This window comes from Scardinius erythrophthalmus, assembly GCF_964197995.2.
Source record: "Scardinius erythrophthalmus genome assembly, chromosome: 21".
Lineage (NCBI taxonomy): Eukaryota > Metazoa > Chordata > Actinopteri > Cypriniformes > Leuciscidae > Scardinius > Scardinius erythrophthalmus.
This window is the reverse complement of record NC_138241.1, coordinates 14,979,712-14,997,264: the sequence shown is the minus strand read 5'-3', so window position 1 is coordinate 14,997,264 and position 17,553 is coordinate 14,979,712. Positions and strand designations below refer to the sequence as shown.

Sequence of the window (17,553 nt, the reverse complement as noted above, 5' to 3'; positions counted from 1 at the left end):
TCCCTCCCTCATTTTCATTTAACGAACGTGGCCAAAAACAGTTTGATAGCCTACTATTAATTAGTGAATGCTAAAGACCTATTTTTTGTGAATTGGTGAATATTCAGGTGAATTATTTCGTGGCCACGAATTAATAATAATTATTAAACTGTTTTTCTTACCTGTGAAGATAGCTCTTCAGTGAAGGCCGACTATTCTCGTAGCCTACAGCTTTTTATTCCTTTTTTTTTTTTTCGTGAATTGGTGAATATTCAGGTGAATTGTTTCATGGCCACGAATTAATAATATCTCAGCACGTTACAAGACCCTTCTCGATCGCAGCAGCAACGAGCACTTTGATCACTTGATTTAAAAAACAAAACATTTTAGCGCTAGATCGCCAAAAACAACAACAACAAAAAAAAAAAAACGAAATGAATGCTCTGCTAGTTAACTGGAGACGTTTTGTTTATTTGTATTGGTATTCGTGCCGCGAGATGTTTCAAAAGTGGTGGGGACAATATCGACCTTAGAAAATAGTGGTGGGGACATGTCCCACCCGCAAATTACGCCTATCTCGGGGTTGCGGCACGCACACTATGGTTAACCGAGTATTAACCGCTAAGGGCCTCGGTTAACGGTTAATGAAAAACTTGAAAACGTGCAGCCCTAGTTCTGTTTAAAGTCACCCTTGGTAAAGTACAATATGACAAATGCATACAGAGAACGATGGGGGAAAAATATTAGGTGCAGGAATATTTTGGCACCTCAATATTCGATTTTGATTCAGGGAGTCACGATTTGCCTTAAAGATGATTCGCAGTGCATCTCAAGTTTTCATTATTTTATTTTATTTTGATTAAAATGCATGGAACTATAACAGAGAACTACTGAATTTCACACTGACAATTAAGGTTTTCAACAACATGGAGTTTTTATTTGATTTTATTTTGATAAAAACGCATATTGTAAATTATAATAGAGAACTGTTGCATTTCATTGGCTCTGTACTTGTACTCTGCAGAATGACAATACATTTAATATGATCTAATCTAATATATATATATATATATATATATGTGTGTGTGTGTGTGTGTGTGTGTGTGTGTGTGTGTGTGTGTGTGTGTGAAGACTTCCGATGCAAAAGCAATTAAAGTATTTTAATTGTCGAGCTGCAAGTTTGTATCATGTTTTAAAGAGATGTTTAACTAAACAAGACAGAGAAGTAAGATGAAATGGATGAACCTGTGGTAGTTTCAGTTAATGGCAAAAGAAAACGTCATCAACCTCATAATTCTGCCTGTTCTAAGGCTAAAGAAAATCGTTACAGTGGCAATGACAGCATTTCGCGGGTAGCATGTAAACACAAGTGTTTCGTGTTGAAACTGACAGAACTAACATAACTTACGTTAAAGAACAGCTCTATTCCATCCATGACAAGACGTTTTGCAAAAAAAAAAAGTACACATGGACTTGTTTTGCAGAAAAAGACAATTAAACTTGGTAAATACCAATGAATTGACTTGAGTGACGTTTTTGAAAATAAGGCATTTCAATAACTGACTAATAACCTTTTCATTACTATTAAAGTGAAATTACTCAACCTAAACATAGTAGCCTGATTAAAAAAATCCTCATTTAAAAGAAAAAATGTCAGACGGACTGAAGTCTTCATATATTCCAACATGATTATTTTTTATTTTGATTAAAACTCTTATTTGTGAACTTTAAAGGGGTGGTACAATGCCCTTTTCACAAGATGTAAAATAAGTCTTTGATGTCCCCAGAGTGTGTATGTGAAGTTTTAGCTCAAAATACCCCACAGATATTTTTATATAGCATGTTAAATTTTTTACTTTTTTAGGGTGAGCAAAAACGCACCGTTTTTGTGTCTGTCCCTTTAAATGCAAATGAGCTGCTGCTCCCGGCACAGAGGGCGGAGCTTCAACAGCTTGTGTCCTTAGCAGTTTCGATTACCTCACACAGACATGCACTGAAAATTTCAAAAACTTTTAGCCTCTTATGTTCAAACCGGAGACAGATGGAGAGACTCAAGAAGAAGTGACTAACCATTCAGAAATGGTGTCTACATGTTGATGAATTTATGTAGCTTATGTGTAGTTATCTTCTGGTTATTGATTAGCATAAATCACGTTCCCGGTGGTGGGGTTTATGTAAATTCTTGGCTTATTGTTTATTATTTAGATCCCCATTAGCTACTCCATTAAGCAGCAGCTATTCTTCCTGAGGTGTTAACAATTTTTACCAAAATATTAACATCAAAGCTGTACAACAATGAAGACAAAATACAGAAGTGCACACAACATCATCTAAGTCGTCTAACTCACACACACACACGCACACACACACACACAGACACACACACACAGCACAACACATAAACACTAAACATAACATAACAATATAACAATATAAGCTCTTCTATGTACAAAATATTACCACTCTCTGGGTATAATATAAAATATAAAAATCACATTTCAATTGCCATAGCTCATTATACAGTCATTATTAATTACATAATTACAGTTACTCCAAAGTAAATAAATACAGTCTCAATCTTTTGGAAAAACTAACATTGTGAGTCTCTGAGACCAAAAACAACGGGAGCGAGTTCCATGCCACCATTGCTCTATAACACGATGTTCTTTGAAGTTGATTTGTTCGACAGGCAGGTAACAAGAAACGCCCTTCACTTGATTGGCGAGTGGAATAAGTATGAACGTCACTGAAGAAGGTCAATCTTTTATAAATAATTTCAGGTACTTTTGTAATAATTATATTTTTTAAGAATTTAATAAGAGAATAATTAATTCTGCTTCTTACATGAAGCCATGCTAACTGATTGTGCATATCCCTGATACTTGTTCTAAAAGAACAGTTTAGAACAAGCCGAGATGCTTTATTTTGTGCAATCTGTAGTCTATTTAAATTATTCTCTGTAGTCGAAGCCCAAATGATGGAACAATAGTCCAGATGACACAAAACCATTGATTCCACCAAAGTTTTCCGTATACTAATCGGTATGCACCTTCTGCAATGGCGAACTGCAGCCATACTCCTGCCCATTTTATTCAATATTAATTTTATCTGAGCATTCTAGGTCAACCTGCTGTCCACAATCACGCCGAGCAATTTGGCCTCCGCCACTTGTTCAATGATCAAACCACCGACTGACAAGTTCAGAGCAGGGGAATCTTTTAAAAGATGATTAGATCCCAACATCATACATTTACTCTTAGTGTAAATGTGATGCTTAGTGATGTCACTAACCCAGGAGGAATGTTGTGTAGTCCCTACCAGCCATTTGTTGTAGTACTTAAACCATTTCTTTAGAAGAAAATATCTCCCTTTGCTTTGAGCTTTGAGCTTTGTAACTGTGCAGATGTTGTTTATGCTCAAAAAGCAACATTACACACTAACTAAAGTTAGAAAAGTGAAATCATAATCAACCACCCCTTTAACAGTGAACACTCTCAGAAAACATTATGTAAAACAAGCTATTCCACAATTAAAGCTTTAGGATATCTGATTATTAATGTTCTATTTTTAATTTTTTAATTGCTTTCAATTCATTACATGAATGTATTAGTTAATTGCATTTTATTGAAGTGTACAGGCATTGCATGTGCACCAGAGTTCAAACATGCAGTTTCATAAGTGAAAACCCAACTGGATACATAAATGAATCTCATTAGGCGTTGTTTGCCATGATTTAATATTTCTCTGAATTTGAAGCATATTAAATAGGCTTATTTCATATTTGCTTCAACCTCAAACTGTGTCCGGAAGCTTATTGAAGTGAGTTAGCATTACACCAGAGAGTCATCGTCCATGTATGAAAATGAACTCTCTAACCTTAGAGTTAATGTCTCGACCCCTCCCTGGCCTCACGCTCGCGTACACCGATTCCAGCAGAGCACACTGGTCAGCATCAGCCCATCGACATACACACACAAACACAGGCGCGCGCACACACACACACACGCACGCACGCACACACACACACACACACACACACACACACACACACACACACACACACACACACACACACACACACACACACACACACACACACACACACGCCTTCCTTTACGTCAGCTATGTTGTTCTTTACTGTTCTCTTGAACTTCCTCTGTTGCCATGGATACAGACACAGTGGGCTCAATATCTCCCGGCAATTTGCCTTTGTAAAGGGCATTGTGTACTCAGGATTTCAGCTGAGGCTATGTGCCACCCCCTCCACTTCCTCTGCTGCCCAGCTCTTCAGGCAAACCCACACGCATACAGATATAGTACATTTGGTACTTAAAGCCACAAGTCAAATTCCCACTCAGGTTAGTGGCTTTCATGTGCCCTCAAATGCGATCAAACACACCTTGTTCCTCGTGTGATGTTATCATAGGAGACCTGAGGAACAATGCTTCATTTCTTTTCTGTTTGTAGTTCTTTGCTATGTGTATTTGCCTAAACAGGCACGCAAGCTTCTTGTTAATAGCGTCAATCGATACTGTATTTATAGCAGTTAATTTATGCTCTGTGGCATAAGTGTTTCTTCATCAGTCATTAGCACTGGCCCATATGGTTGTGAGGTCCTGGGGTGACACGCATGTGCCATCAGCCACATCACCTCCCATCTTGTTTGCTAAGCAGCTAGCATTAGGCAGAAAATGGAACGAAACACATCTGACACCTAGAAATGCCTCTGAAAATGTGGTGTTAAGATCCAGTTGAAGTATTTACCTCTAGTTTAAAGTATCTTCCAGCAGTGGAGTATGAGGAGGCAACGCTAAGTGTTTATGTAACATTAAGTGTGTAAATTTAACTAAAAAGTACTTAGATATGTAGTCCTTTAGCTGTGGCCTAGTGGTTAGGCCTACTTCTGCTTTGACATAGCGAAAAAAACCTAAACCAAAATGTATTTAAAATACATTTATTTCATACTGAGTATAGTACAAATCTATTAACATATTTACTGATGTCATGAGATTTACTGATATAAATATTGTTTAAGCTTTTTTTTGCACAATGCTCATTTCTTAATATTAAGCCTAAAATGTGTTGTAATATCACTATTAGGAAGGATAGTATGATCACTGTACTATGTGATCGATCATGAAAACGGTAATAGCCATGACTTAAAAAACAACAACATTGAAATTCAAGGCAGTTCAATTTGTAATATTACGCTTATGTTGCGTATCTAGATTATCTGATTAATCTCATATAGGATGCGTCGTATAGAACGGGCTTCAGTTTACTGGTGTTCACTCACTCTTCAGCTTAAACTCATGTTGCTATGTTTCTTTTTCGAAAACATGCATTATTGATAATCTAGCAATCTGTTATTCTTCTAGTCATATTTTCATATTTTGATAGACATTTGCATGTCATATTTTTATTTGTCAGCATTAATTTTCGTCACGGTGTTTTAATTAAAATATTTTCATTGTCGCCATGACAGACTTGCCCCGCCCCCACACAAGCCCCACCCCCGAGTACTGCCGAGTACTCTCCAGTGTGACATGATCTTCAGAAATCATCTGATGTGCCGCCCAAGAAACATTTCTTTTTATTATCATCAATGTTTAAAACAGTTGTGCTGCTTAAATTCTGAGATGCATTTTTTCAGGATTATTTTATGAATATAAAGTTCAAAAGAACAGCATTTTCATTTTAAATAGACATCTTTAGTAACATTGTAAATGTATTTACTGTCACTTTTGATCAATTTAAGTCATCTTTGCTCAATAAAAGTGATTCATTTATTCACAAAAAAATAAGACCTTAAACTTTAGAATGTAGTTTATCAATAAAAAGATCCAAAAAGTTCCAAAAAGTTGTATTCTAATAGTAGAGATTATACTAATTATATAACCTTCTTGTCCTTCTAATTCTGTATGTCAAGGAGCAGTGTATGCATAAGGGAACATTGGTCCAGAAGTCGTCTGGCTTAGATGCACCCTGGCTGTGAACTTCAAGCTAAATCTCCCAGACGTTGTGTGCATGTAATCATGAAAGCTGGTTTACTGAGGAGAAGTGGTTTTATGGCAGTGTGAGAGAGCTCAACAGCATCAGGTGTCCCATCGCATGCTGCCAGTTGATCCATTTTCACAGCATTCGTCTTGGCCACATCAGGTGGACCGGGAGCAGGTTGAAGCCGGGTCTTCATTACGTTCCGTCCAGCTTGTCTCTGGCTCATGTCAGCTGTGCTCACAGCTCTCTTCTATGCCATGAGCATCCAGGTTCTTCCTCTACAAGATTCATTTGTAGGCGGCTGGCCTTAGGCTCAATCCCAATTCTATTTTATACCCCTTCGCCTACCCCTTACCCTTGCCCCTTGAAACAGAGTTTCAAGGTGTAGGGGTGAAAATATTCCCCTAAGAAATGGGACACCACTACTACACCGTTACATGTCATTATACATCGTCGCTAGCGCCTACGTCACAGGAGATGCGCCAATGTTTATCACAAACTTCCAAGAGGCCGTCGTCAGCTGTAGTCTTGCGTGACAGCTATATTTTTGCATTTTCCTTCTGAAGTTTGCAGAAAACAACGGAGATGACGATATCTTCGACGCCTCTGCATTCACACCAAACGCGAATAGAGCGTCTGGCGCGAGTGATTTCAATGTTAAGACGCGTTTACGCGCGTCTGGAGGTCTTGCGGCGCGAATGAGGCGTTTAGCGCGGCGGACGCGAATTCGCCTCATTCGCGCGTCCACTTCGCTTCAAACTTTTGCTTTTTACACGCGTCATATTGTTAACGAACTTTAACGATTTTTTTGCAACCGTTTCTTTGAAGAACATGACCGTAAACACAAGATTGAATGTGACATAAAGAAAATGATTATTGGCAGTCATGTTGCCTCTGTAGCCGGTGTATGCAGGTACATTTCTCATACCCCTTCGTTTGAAGTGTGGTCCCGAAAAATCTTCGTTTCAAGGGCTATCTGGCCCTTCCCCTTACCCCTACCCCTCCAACCAAAAGAGAATCGAGACAGCCCTACTCCTTCACGGGAACGCGCAAAACGGAGGGGTAGGGCCAAGGGTAGGGGCAAGGGGTGAATTGGGATTGAGCCTTAATGTGCTTTGCCTAAGACATGTTCCTGTAGCAGCATCCTTGATGGTCTTTCCTACCAACCAATACGATTTTAGGGATTTTACAACATTAATATCAACTATTCAGCAAATCAGTCGATTTGCTTTCAAAAACCAAGCAAATTTATTTCACAAAAACGGTTGACACACACACAAGTACTTTACTTAACATACACATAAATTGTAAGAATATCACTAACACTGATGAATAATCAGTATAAGGTAAGGCTATTAAATCAGAAGTCAAAGTTAGTATGTTGTTATGAGCCGCCACAGTCATTTAAAACTATACAAAATAACAAGAAATTGAAAATAAATTGGTATTTTGGTGTTATGGAAACTACAGTTACCATGGTAAATACACAATTATAACATGAACTGTTAATGAAATGCATGGAAACTGAATAGAATGAACATCAATTTCATCTGCTCTTTATATATAGTGAAGTGATATACAAGAAAGTTTGTTTTTCTGAGGTGAGAGACTTTTTATTTCGTAACAAGTTATGAAAAAAACATTAGAATAATGACAGACATATAGCCTGACAACATCTCATCTGACAGCAGATACTGAATCAGGTGTTTCAGGTGAATAACGTGTTTTTCTCAGGCACTCCTTAAACTATATCTGACAGAAGAGTCAACAGCTTTCATGCACATCTTTCAATATATGTTGTTCATGTTGTCTTTTTAACTGCACACTCCACGACCCACTCAAAACAGTCTTGCGACTCACGACCCACCGGTTGAGAAGCACTGCTCTAAAGTATTTCACTTTCTTGATGTATTCCCAAGACTTTTTTCTAAGCAATTTAGAGCGAATGGAAATGTCATGGAAGTTCATTGGTCAAATGTAGTGGGAACCACGGTTTTAGGAAATAGGTGTTTTTGTCACATGCTGATCATCCCAGTCTTAAAAGATTTGCATGAGACACACTGACTGCCAAATTCAGTGAGGAAAGATACTCATGTGGTGTGAAAGATGTGCTTTTGGTGCTGAGGGTATCTCATACCCTCTGTCTGCTCGCTATTGGTGACAAAGTGTTGAGAATGTCCGGAGCACATGTTTTAATTGCGGTGAGATTTTCTAGATTTGGAATCAGAAGCGTGGGATGATATCAATATTACAGTTTAAGTTTATATTAAACTTGCTCTACTGACTCATTTATATTAACTGACGGTAGGTTGAAACTTTTTTTTGTACACAATTAAAATAGGGTTTGAGAGCATTGGGGCAGTGTGTTGTCCTTTTTCTTTTTTTTTCTTTTTTTTCTTACAGTAAAAACAGTAGTATTGTGAAATATTATTGCAAATTAAATATAACCATTTTCAGTTTATATTTTAAAATGTAATTTTAAAATGTAATTGAAAATTCCTCTGGAATTTTCAGTATCATTACTCCAGTCTTCAGTGTCATGTGATCCTTCAGAAATCATTCTAATATGCTGTCATATCATCATCATTCTCATATCAATTTGATGCTCAAGAAGAATTTATTATTATCCATATTGAAAGCAGTTGTGCTGCTAAATATTTTGCAGGAAATAAAAAAGTTCAAAAGACTAGAATTGATTTGATTTTTTTTTTTTTTTTTGTAATAATACAAAAAAAATATCTTAACGACCCCATTATTTTCTCTAAATGAAATTATAATTTTTTTAATCCAACCCATATCCACAAGAGCACATTGTGAACACGGTACATACCATCAAAGTGCCAGGTCCTAAATTATGATCTAGCTGAGTTTGTTGCTTTTTTTAAGCCCTATTCTCATGGGATTAGTATTATCTGTGGACCTGTGTGTTTTAGAAATTACCCCACCACATTTGAATTCCGTGTGGCGCATTCGCATGGTATAAGCAAAGCCTGTGATTTTACTAGAATTTACTGACTTGTCTCCCGGATATGATGTAATATCCGAATTTTGCGAATTTTGGATAAGCTTTTGCTTGGAAATGTCTTATCATTAATGTTCCCTACCACATGCTGCTATACATGTCATCTATGGTCTCCAACTAATCATTCTTTTTGTTTTCGCTCTTCTGATGGTTTTCAGCTTTCTCTTTCTGCAAATTGTTTAGTATGGTGTATAGCGATATGACCTAGCACCCCAAATACTATGAAAACACTTGCGAAAACGCACAGGAAACAAAAACCTTGATTTGCGACTCTGAAAAAATGATATACGACTCTGCCAAATCCTGGCCAAATCACTGAGATGCCGATTCGCACAGGTTTAATATTCTTACAAGACCTGTGTTTGGTAGGTAGGTGATAGGTCATTTGCAGGGGAATTTTTACTTTACAAATTACAGACATGGCCGATTCGCACGCGATTTAAGATCACAGACAACCTCCGCAATTATTACAAATGACTAGAGGTCACCAGGTAATACTAATCCCGTGCAAATAGGGCTTTAGTCACAGGCTTTTCACAACATCTTGCATGAAAATCATAGGGAGTACGTGCATTGAGGGAGCCATTTATTTATTTATTTATTTATTTATTTTTCAGTGAGTTCACATTTCCTGTAATTTTAATTTTAAGGGAATTTTAGTAATTCCACCCAAAGTCTGGGTGTGTGATATTCAATTGACAGTCCAAAAACTTTCATGTAGACATGACTTGTTTCAAAATATTTTATTCCTTCCTCCCCTCTCTCTCTCTTTCTCTCTCTCTGTTGAATGGACAGGGCATATGCACGATGACAACTGCATTTCTGCACTTCTTTTTCCTGGCGTCCTTCTGCTGGGTTTTGACAGAAGCTTGGCAGTCTTATATGGCTGTGACAGGGAAAGTTCGGACCAGGCTCATTCGGAAACGCTTCCTCTGCCTAGGATGGGGTGAGTGCTTGGACCTCCATAACACTTACAGTATCTCTCCCTCTTTCTTTACTAATGTGCAATTTTACTGCTCCATCATCATCATGCAGCTGGTGTTTACTTCTCAAATACAGACAATGTGAGTGGGTAAAAAGGCATCATGAATTGAGGAATAAAATTTTCAAAATTGACATGTAAGAGGTCATTGTACTGTAAAAACATCCTGTTTCAGAGCTCAACACTTACTTGTTAGTCCAAAAACAGAGTTTATTGAATCCAAGCTCAGAAAACGACTCATTTGGAAGGTTGTCACATTATGACATAATAGTGCAACGAAAGACCGCCTCTGCAGAATCAAACCAACACCTACTTCTACATCATCGCGTCTTTGGCCTCGTCCACTGGCACGTTAGTGAGCTGAAGAGAGATAGCCTACAGGGTCACTGGACTAAAAATAACTTTAGCTTCCAAAGAACCCTAATGCTAGGAAAGTAGTTATTTTCAACTATGTGAATGTCTCAGGTTTTTTTTTTGTAAATCAGTCGCATTTCTGCGCAGGCTTTGCAAACAGTCTTTTACTGTAAGATATGGACCCAACAGTAATGCCACAACATGTAAGTAAGTAAGTAAGTAACCGTGTTAATTGTAATGCCTAATCTGTGACCGATGATTTCTGATATGATTATGTACAGTCAGACGTTATTTGTCTCAAAATCATTTATTGCTGTTTATGCGTCAGTAAATCAAGCCAGTGACTAAATGATCAACTTCACATTGTTTCTCTAAGTAGCTTAAAAATAATCCGTTTTTTAAATTGTAATTGTTATATACAGAAAGCAATCAAAGAACACTCCCTTTATAATCTGCTGGGGCTGTCAATCAAAAAGCGAGAGTTCTCTTCAAAACTCCCGTTATAATCAATGACACTGCCTATGCTCTTGCATAATCTTTGAACTGTTAGTTATGATGAAAGCATTCGTAAGAGTGCAGAAATCGAGTTGCAATGATGAGATCACTGCATTCATGCTCTCAACATGTCTGTGATCGGCTAAAATCCTCATTACTGCAACCTTTCATGCGACAGGAGTGACAGGAGTAGATCTAAATATAATGTTATATTCAACACTTTTCACAACAAGTTAATCTTGACAGCTGTAATAGTAAAAACGTAGTAAAAGTTTTCGAGAGAGTTCCACATGTAATACTTATTTCATATGCAAAGATGTCAGCCAATCACAGCAGTGGGCGTTTACACTGAAGTCTCACATCAGAGTGTTTAGATCAGAGGCTAATATTGGGTAGAAAATGGCCTTTTATTTCTAAATTATGACAGTTTTTGATATTTTATGTGCACCTCAGGAAACATTACAAAATTAAAAAAAATTCAGTTCATGACCCCTTTAAATATCGTCTCGTATGTTCCATACCTCCCCCGGGGTTTCTTACACAGGACCACTTTACACACACACATCAAATTGATTACAGAAGAGCAAACGCTCATCCCTCCAGTTACCTAGCAACAAACAAGGCTCTGTCTTTCCATCATTGCAGTGTTTTGCTGTTTGCAGAGGAAAAAGACCTGACAGAAGAAGATAGACAAAGATAGATATGTGAACCGTTTATTAGTTTGGCTTTTTCGATAAACATTGATGGTGGATTAATTAAATGATTGGTATCCATGAAATGTTTCTTGAATTAAAGCATTTATAAAACAAGGCTCACTTTTAGATCTGAAGTGGTTTGTTTTCAGTATCTCAGAGCTTAATGGCGGAAGACTTGATAAGTGACGTCTGCTATTAAATTAACTTGTTGCTCCTGCTTTTCCATCCGTCCATGACTCCATTCGCTTAACAACTGACGTTAAGAAGTGAGTTCAACCAGACAAAAATAAGTTAAGGATACTAGCAGCCACCTTCCGGATCATTACACCTCTGTTAATGTCTACCTCTAGCATGACACGGCACAAAAATGTGGGACCACTTTATTAGGTACACATTGCGAAAACAGACCAGCCCATCTGGCACCAACAACAATGCCACGTTTAAAGTCACTTAAATCTCATTCTGATGCTGTTTGATCTTCAGCAATGCATTGAGTTGCTGCCGCTGCTGTTTAGGATGAATAATCTTTACCCTAAACTTTTTTTTTTCCTGAATGAATTCTATAGTAAACAGCCATGCAGTAATATCTTTTTTGGTTAATTCAGTGGTCTGTTAAATTCATCTCATTTGATTTTTTTTTTGTTGTTGTTGTTGCTTCGTTTGGAACCAAATGGTGTCTCAGTGGAAAAGTACTAATCTGAAACATCTGTTAAAGATCAGAAAACCAACAGCTGGTCTGTTTAACTGCATGACCCCTACTTAGGTCAATCTGTGTTGTGTTGCCAGATTGGGACGGTGATTTCCAGTCCAAAAGCTCACCAAAACCCGCCCACTACAAGAAAAAAACGCCCAAAATTTTACTGCCAAAATAATGTGATATAATTTCATTACCATGTCATTCAAGATTGATAAGTACAATTTGTATATCCTTAAAACAAAATAACGATGATAAAATAAAATAAAAAATACATTTTCCAGGAAAACAGATCAAAACAGGGCAATAATTAAGGAGAATTAGCCAATATGACTAAAATGTCCAGGTGGACACTGTCAAAACGGCAATCAAGAAATGAACCGATGACTTTAACCCTCGGAAGTACACACTACAGAACATAACGCAGAATTTAGCAGTCAAAACGGATTCATCGTTGATTCAAACCTTTTTCAGCAGCTGTCAGGGACAAGTTGAGTGCAGTCTGGATGACGGTGTAAAAGTTGCAAATGTCTGGTTAGGCTAGTGTGCACATGACCATGGACAGGAGTCGTCCCATATATTTGATTTCAATTCAAGCCATTCAAGTGTGCTCTCCTCAGAGTTATATTCACCATCGAGTCATCTCCCACCACGTGTGTAGGCTACGTTTTTAGAGTTGCTCACCATCTCACTCTTTACTGTAGATACAACTTACTGTATAGTAGGCTATGTCACTTTTAGTTTTGGCATTAGTGATCACTTGAATATACAGCTACAACTTATCGCGCTCAGTCGCATCTGCCTGCGGATCGCTGATTGCCTAAAAGTGCGTGCTCGTCGGTGATGTCAACACTAACGCCAGCTGACTCTGCATGGGCGTTTGTGTACAGTAATGTCATGATGACTGATTTTATGGACTACATTCACACTTTAGTTTAGTTTTTTAACCAATTAGACTTTAAAATGTAGATGTTTGAAAACCGCCAAACTGACCCCAAACCAGCTCAAATTGTGTCCACCCGCCCAAACCCTTTTTTACCCGCACAATCAAATTCAAAACCGCCCAATTGGGAGGGAACCCGCCCAATCTGGCAACTGCTATCTGGCAAACTATGCTGTGTTTGTTCGGCTGAACTATAAATCCACAGGTTTAGTTTATATCTGTGATGGAACAACCATATCATTATGGACAGTTTCCAGGTCAAACTCATTAATCCTTCTCAGATATTCCCTCTTTTTTTCATCCATCCAGAGTCTAAATGTTACCTTTGAGGGAGGAACAGTGGCGTTGTGTGCACTGCAGTGCTTTTTCCGATTGGTTGAGGATGTAACTGCATGGTGGCTAGGGGTGGAGCTTTGGTTAGGGGAGGAGGCCCACAAGCCCCTTCGCTGGTTCTTCAGACAAGCTGATTGCATCAATAAATTCAGCCTCCAGTGCGAGAGGGATGGTGTTAATATTCAGATCACAGGACAGTGGCAGGAGCAGAAAGAGCCCTTTCATAATGGCAGTCCTGCTCGAGACCAGCAAACATGAGAGGCAGAGAAATGGAGAGAGAGGATTAGAAAGATAGCAGATATGATATAATACTTCAGCTCAAGACCCGTTTGATTGTTCCAGCCTCTCTGTTCAAAAGCAGGTGTGGTAATTGTATTTCACATGCTGGTTTTTAGTGTAAAACTCCAGGGATTCATATTAAACTGTTTACCTGCTTAAATGTCACAAACGATTTAGAAGTTATGTTGTTCCTGACTTGAAAACCTGAAGTGCTTCTGAAGATCTGCAGTGGCCTTTGCTTAGGCAACTGTTGCTCATGTTTAGGGTTAATTAATCAATCAAATATGTAACCCTAAACACGTTTTTGCTGAAGACATGCATGATTAGAGATGTGAAAAATATTGGTACCATATTGGCTATCAGCTGGTATTAGTGATACATTTAATATAAAAATATATTTAATATAAAATTAATAAGGCAATGTCTATGTAAAAAATGTGTGTGTGTATATAATCTGAAACATCTGTTAAAGATCAGAATATATATATATCCCAAAAAATAAATGTTTTTTTAAATATATTATTATATTTAATTATTTATTTCATTTTTATTTTTAAATATATTTTATTTATATTAGAATATGTAGAATTAAATGTCATTTCCAACGTGATAAAACAGCAAAAAAAATCCATACGTCATATGGGAAACTGTAGCATCTTCACACTTTAGCATCATAGCAGCTGGTTTTGCGCGGACAAGCACCACTCGCATTAGTTTCTTCTTATGCTTGACCTCTGACTGAAGCTACCGTGCATGTGCTGTGAAAGTCTCCTGCTCTAAAGGATTACCCAGTATGTGCCTTTCATCACTCCTGTGTCTCTTTTGAAGGATTACCTGCCTTGGTGGTCGCTATCTCAATGGGATTCACAAAAGCTAAAGGATATGGGACACCTCAATAGTAAGACAACTCACTTTTTTATACTTTTGTTCCTTATGTTCACCCAGAAACGTGAAAGACCCCACACATAGCACATGGAAAATCTTACCAATTAAAACAGTAGCATGAAGTAGTGAGTCAGAGCCAAGAGACTGCAACCGTCCCACCTAGTTCTCCAGAGGATTCCTGGATATAAACAGTGTTTTAAGATCTCTTTAGAGTTCTTGTTCCACACTAAAAGTTTCTCATGTAGAACCATGGCATATGGCTCCAGATCCCCAGACACTCAAGGACGATACGACTGTGTACTGCCATGCCCCATTAAGTTGATGCTTGATGTTACATTTTATGCTAGATTTGCTGATATTTTGTGTGTGTGTTTGCAGCTGTTGGCTATCTCTGGAAGGTGGTCTTCTCTATGCATTTGTGGGACCTGCCGCTGCAGTGGTGCTGGTAATTTTACACTTTGTTTATTTACTGTCGTTTACCAGTCATAACTACACACACCAGTGGTTTTTGTAATGTTTTATGTCATTTACTGGACTAGTCTAGCATGACAATGTTGAAATGGAAAATTGCCTCGCTGCATTGTAGAACGGTATGAGGATTGTGTGACCCCTGTCATTTATATGCATCATTAAGCAGTTTGTTTCTAGACTGAATTAAGATGTAATGCGGCACAGATTCACACAACAATGCTTCTGCACAACACTAAACAGTAGATTTATATTTGTATTGTTGTACTTTTAAAGTACAGCTTGAAGCTAAGTTGTAAAATACTCAAATACAGTGAAAAGCACTATGAATGTATTATTTGTTTATTCAAGGAAAGCTTTTACATTTAGTCAGTGCTATAAACAGTGTATGGTTAATTTACTGCACTTTTACACTTTTGCAGTTTGATAAGATCAGGTCCTGACAGTGTTACTGTTTGTGTTGGTGTGTACAGGTAAACATGGTGATTGGCATTCTGGTGTTTAATAAACTGGTTTCGAGAGATGGGATCCTGGATAAGAAACTTAAACATAGAGCAGGGTAAGTGCCAATTTAGCAATATTGCACAAACACATACATTACAAAAAATGTCAAACTCAAGCTCTGTTCCAAAACCTGTTTCCTGGGTTCCTGACAGTTTAATACAAAATGTCTTTTCAATAAGGAAACCAGTTGAAATTAGAAGTTGGTTGACTGTTAAATGTCTTTTATCGAAACGGCTTGCTATGTTGAACAGCTCACAGCAACTTTGCATGCTTGTTGCTGCTTCCTAATGTCTTGTCAGTTAACTAGGAGTGGAAATGAGCTAATGAAAAGAAGCACATAGTCTTTCTTAGCAACATGCTAACGTCAAATTGTTTCAGAATAGACTGTGTCATGCTAAGCTGCCTTAAAAGGTAGTTGCCTATGTTGACAGAGACCTCATCAGGTTTTGAAACAGAGCTGTAGTGTCATCCGATCCAAATTCACACCATTAGTTAGCCAATAGAGATATTTCCAGCTCAGTACGGCTGCTCAAACAAATTGATTCAAATTCTGGTGCTACTAAATGTGCAGAAATGACACTCTTCACCTTTGATGATGTCCACAAAGGGCCTTATCTCCAAAAGAAACATCCACACTTCTGTTCTGGTATAATCAGATCACTGTGTAAATATGTTCTCTTTGCGTTGTCTGGTTATTTGGCTGTCCTGCAGGCAGATGAGCGAGCCCCATACAGGACTAACTTTAAAATGTGCCAAATGTGGCGTTGTCTCAACTACTGCTTTATCAGCAACAACGGCCAGCAATGCCATGTAAGTACCCACCAATGCCTCAGCAAATCGATTATGCTGAATAAGCTCGTCTGTGTGTGTGTCCTTCCACTTGCCTTGGGGAAGGAGATTGTGTAGGTGTTAAATGAACAGCTGGCTCTTGCTCTCTGTAATATGTAATATGTTGACACTCTTTTGGAACAATGAATTGCTTGCTGTTCTCTTGATGATGATGGGAATTTGGACATGTGCATGCTTTCATAACTGGCAAACAAAATCTATCTTCTCTTCGCTGTATATGTTCTACAGAGCGCAACAGTAGACTTCTGTAAAGTTTTTTTCCATAGAAAAATGTATATTTTACAATAGCAAATAACCCTGCAAGACAAACCAACCATGAGATCTGAGATTATCAAGCATCAGGAGCCAGTCAGTTTGATTTTTAATTTTTATAAAAGCGATGTAGCCTCCCTACACTCTCAAACTAGTATATAAATATTAATTTTATTTTGTATATTTATGTGTATATATAATATATATTTATGTACTTTATACTTGTCAAGGACTAGTCAAGAGTCATTCATAATGATTATTCAACATTCATAATTTCCTCACAAACATATTTAATTGCCCTTTGTTTTTTTAAGATGATTTACTTTTATTTGAATTCAAATCAAAGACTGCAATGTTCTGATGTATCTGAAAGCTGGTTGGTTTGTTCAAGAGCTTTTTATTGAGTTGTGTGTGAGTTTAATGCCTTTTTATGAAATGAATGGCTAAAAATATTTTTGGGACCAAAGCCACAATGCTGTGGTTTTTTGTTGTTCATTCCACCATGTCTCTTTGTGTGTCAGGGCCTCCCTGTGGAGTTCCTGTGTTGTGCTCCCTCTGTTAGCGCTCACCTGGATGTCTGCGGTGCTGGCCATGACGGACAAACGCTCCATTTTATTCCAGATCCTCTTCGCAGTCTTTGACTCTCTGCAAGGCTTTGTCATAGTCATGGTCCACTGTATCCTCAGAAGAGAGGTAGGGCTGGAACCATTCAAATCCCTAACCATTCTTCAGCATTTCAACAGACTATATCGATCATTTCTATCGATTCAAAGGTCCAGTTATTTTTACTCCTTGCCCAGTTTTCATTAAAGGAATAGCTCA

General features: G+C 37.8%; 1 protein-coding gene across 3 annotated transcripts in view; it reads left to right on the top strand.

Annotated features, from left to right (window-relative positions):
- The window catches only part of adgrb3 (adhesion G protein-coupled receptor B3), a gene marked incomplete at its 5' end in the record, with an annotated part of 190,655 nt that overhangs the window by 158,944 nt on the left and 14,158 nt on the right, over positions 1-17,553 (top strand). For all 3 annotated transcript variants that reach the window (XM_081351642.1, XM_081351641.1, XM_081351640.1), the window contains 6 exons: positions 9,794-9,944; positions 14,602-14,671; positions 15,037-15,103; positions 15,600-15,685; positions 16,342-16,440; positions 17,253-17,424. In XM_081351642.1, the coding sequence (XP_081207768.1) occupies positions 9,794-9,944; positions 14,602-14,671; positions 15,037-15,103; positions 15,600-15,685; positions 16,342-16,440; positions 17,253-17,424 (645 nt within the window). The remainder of the gene's footprint in view (positions 1-9,793; positions 9,945-14,601; positions 14,672-15,036; positions 15,104-15,599; positions 15,686-16,341; positions 16,441-17,252; positions 17,425-17,553) is intronic.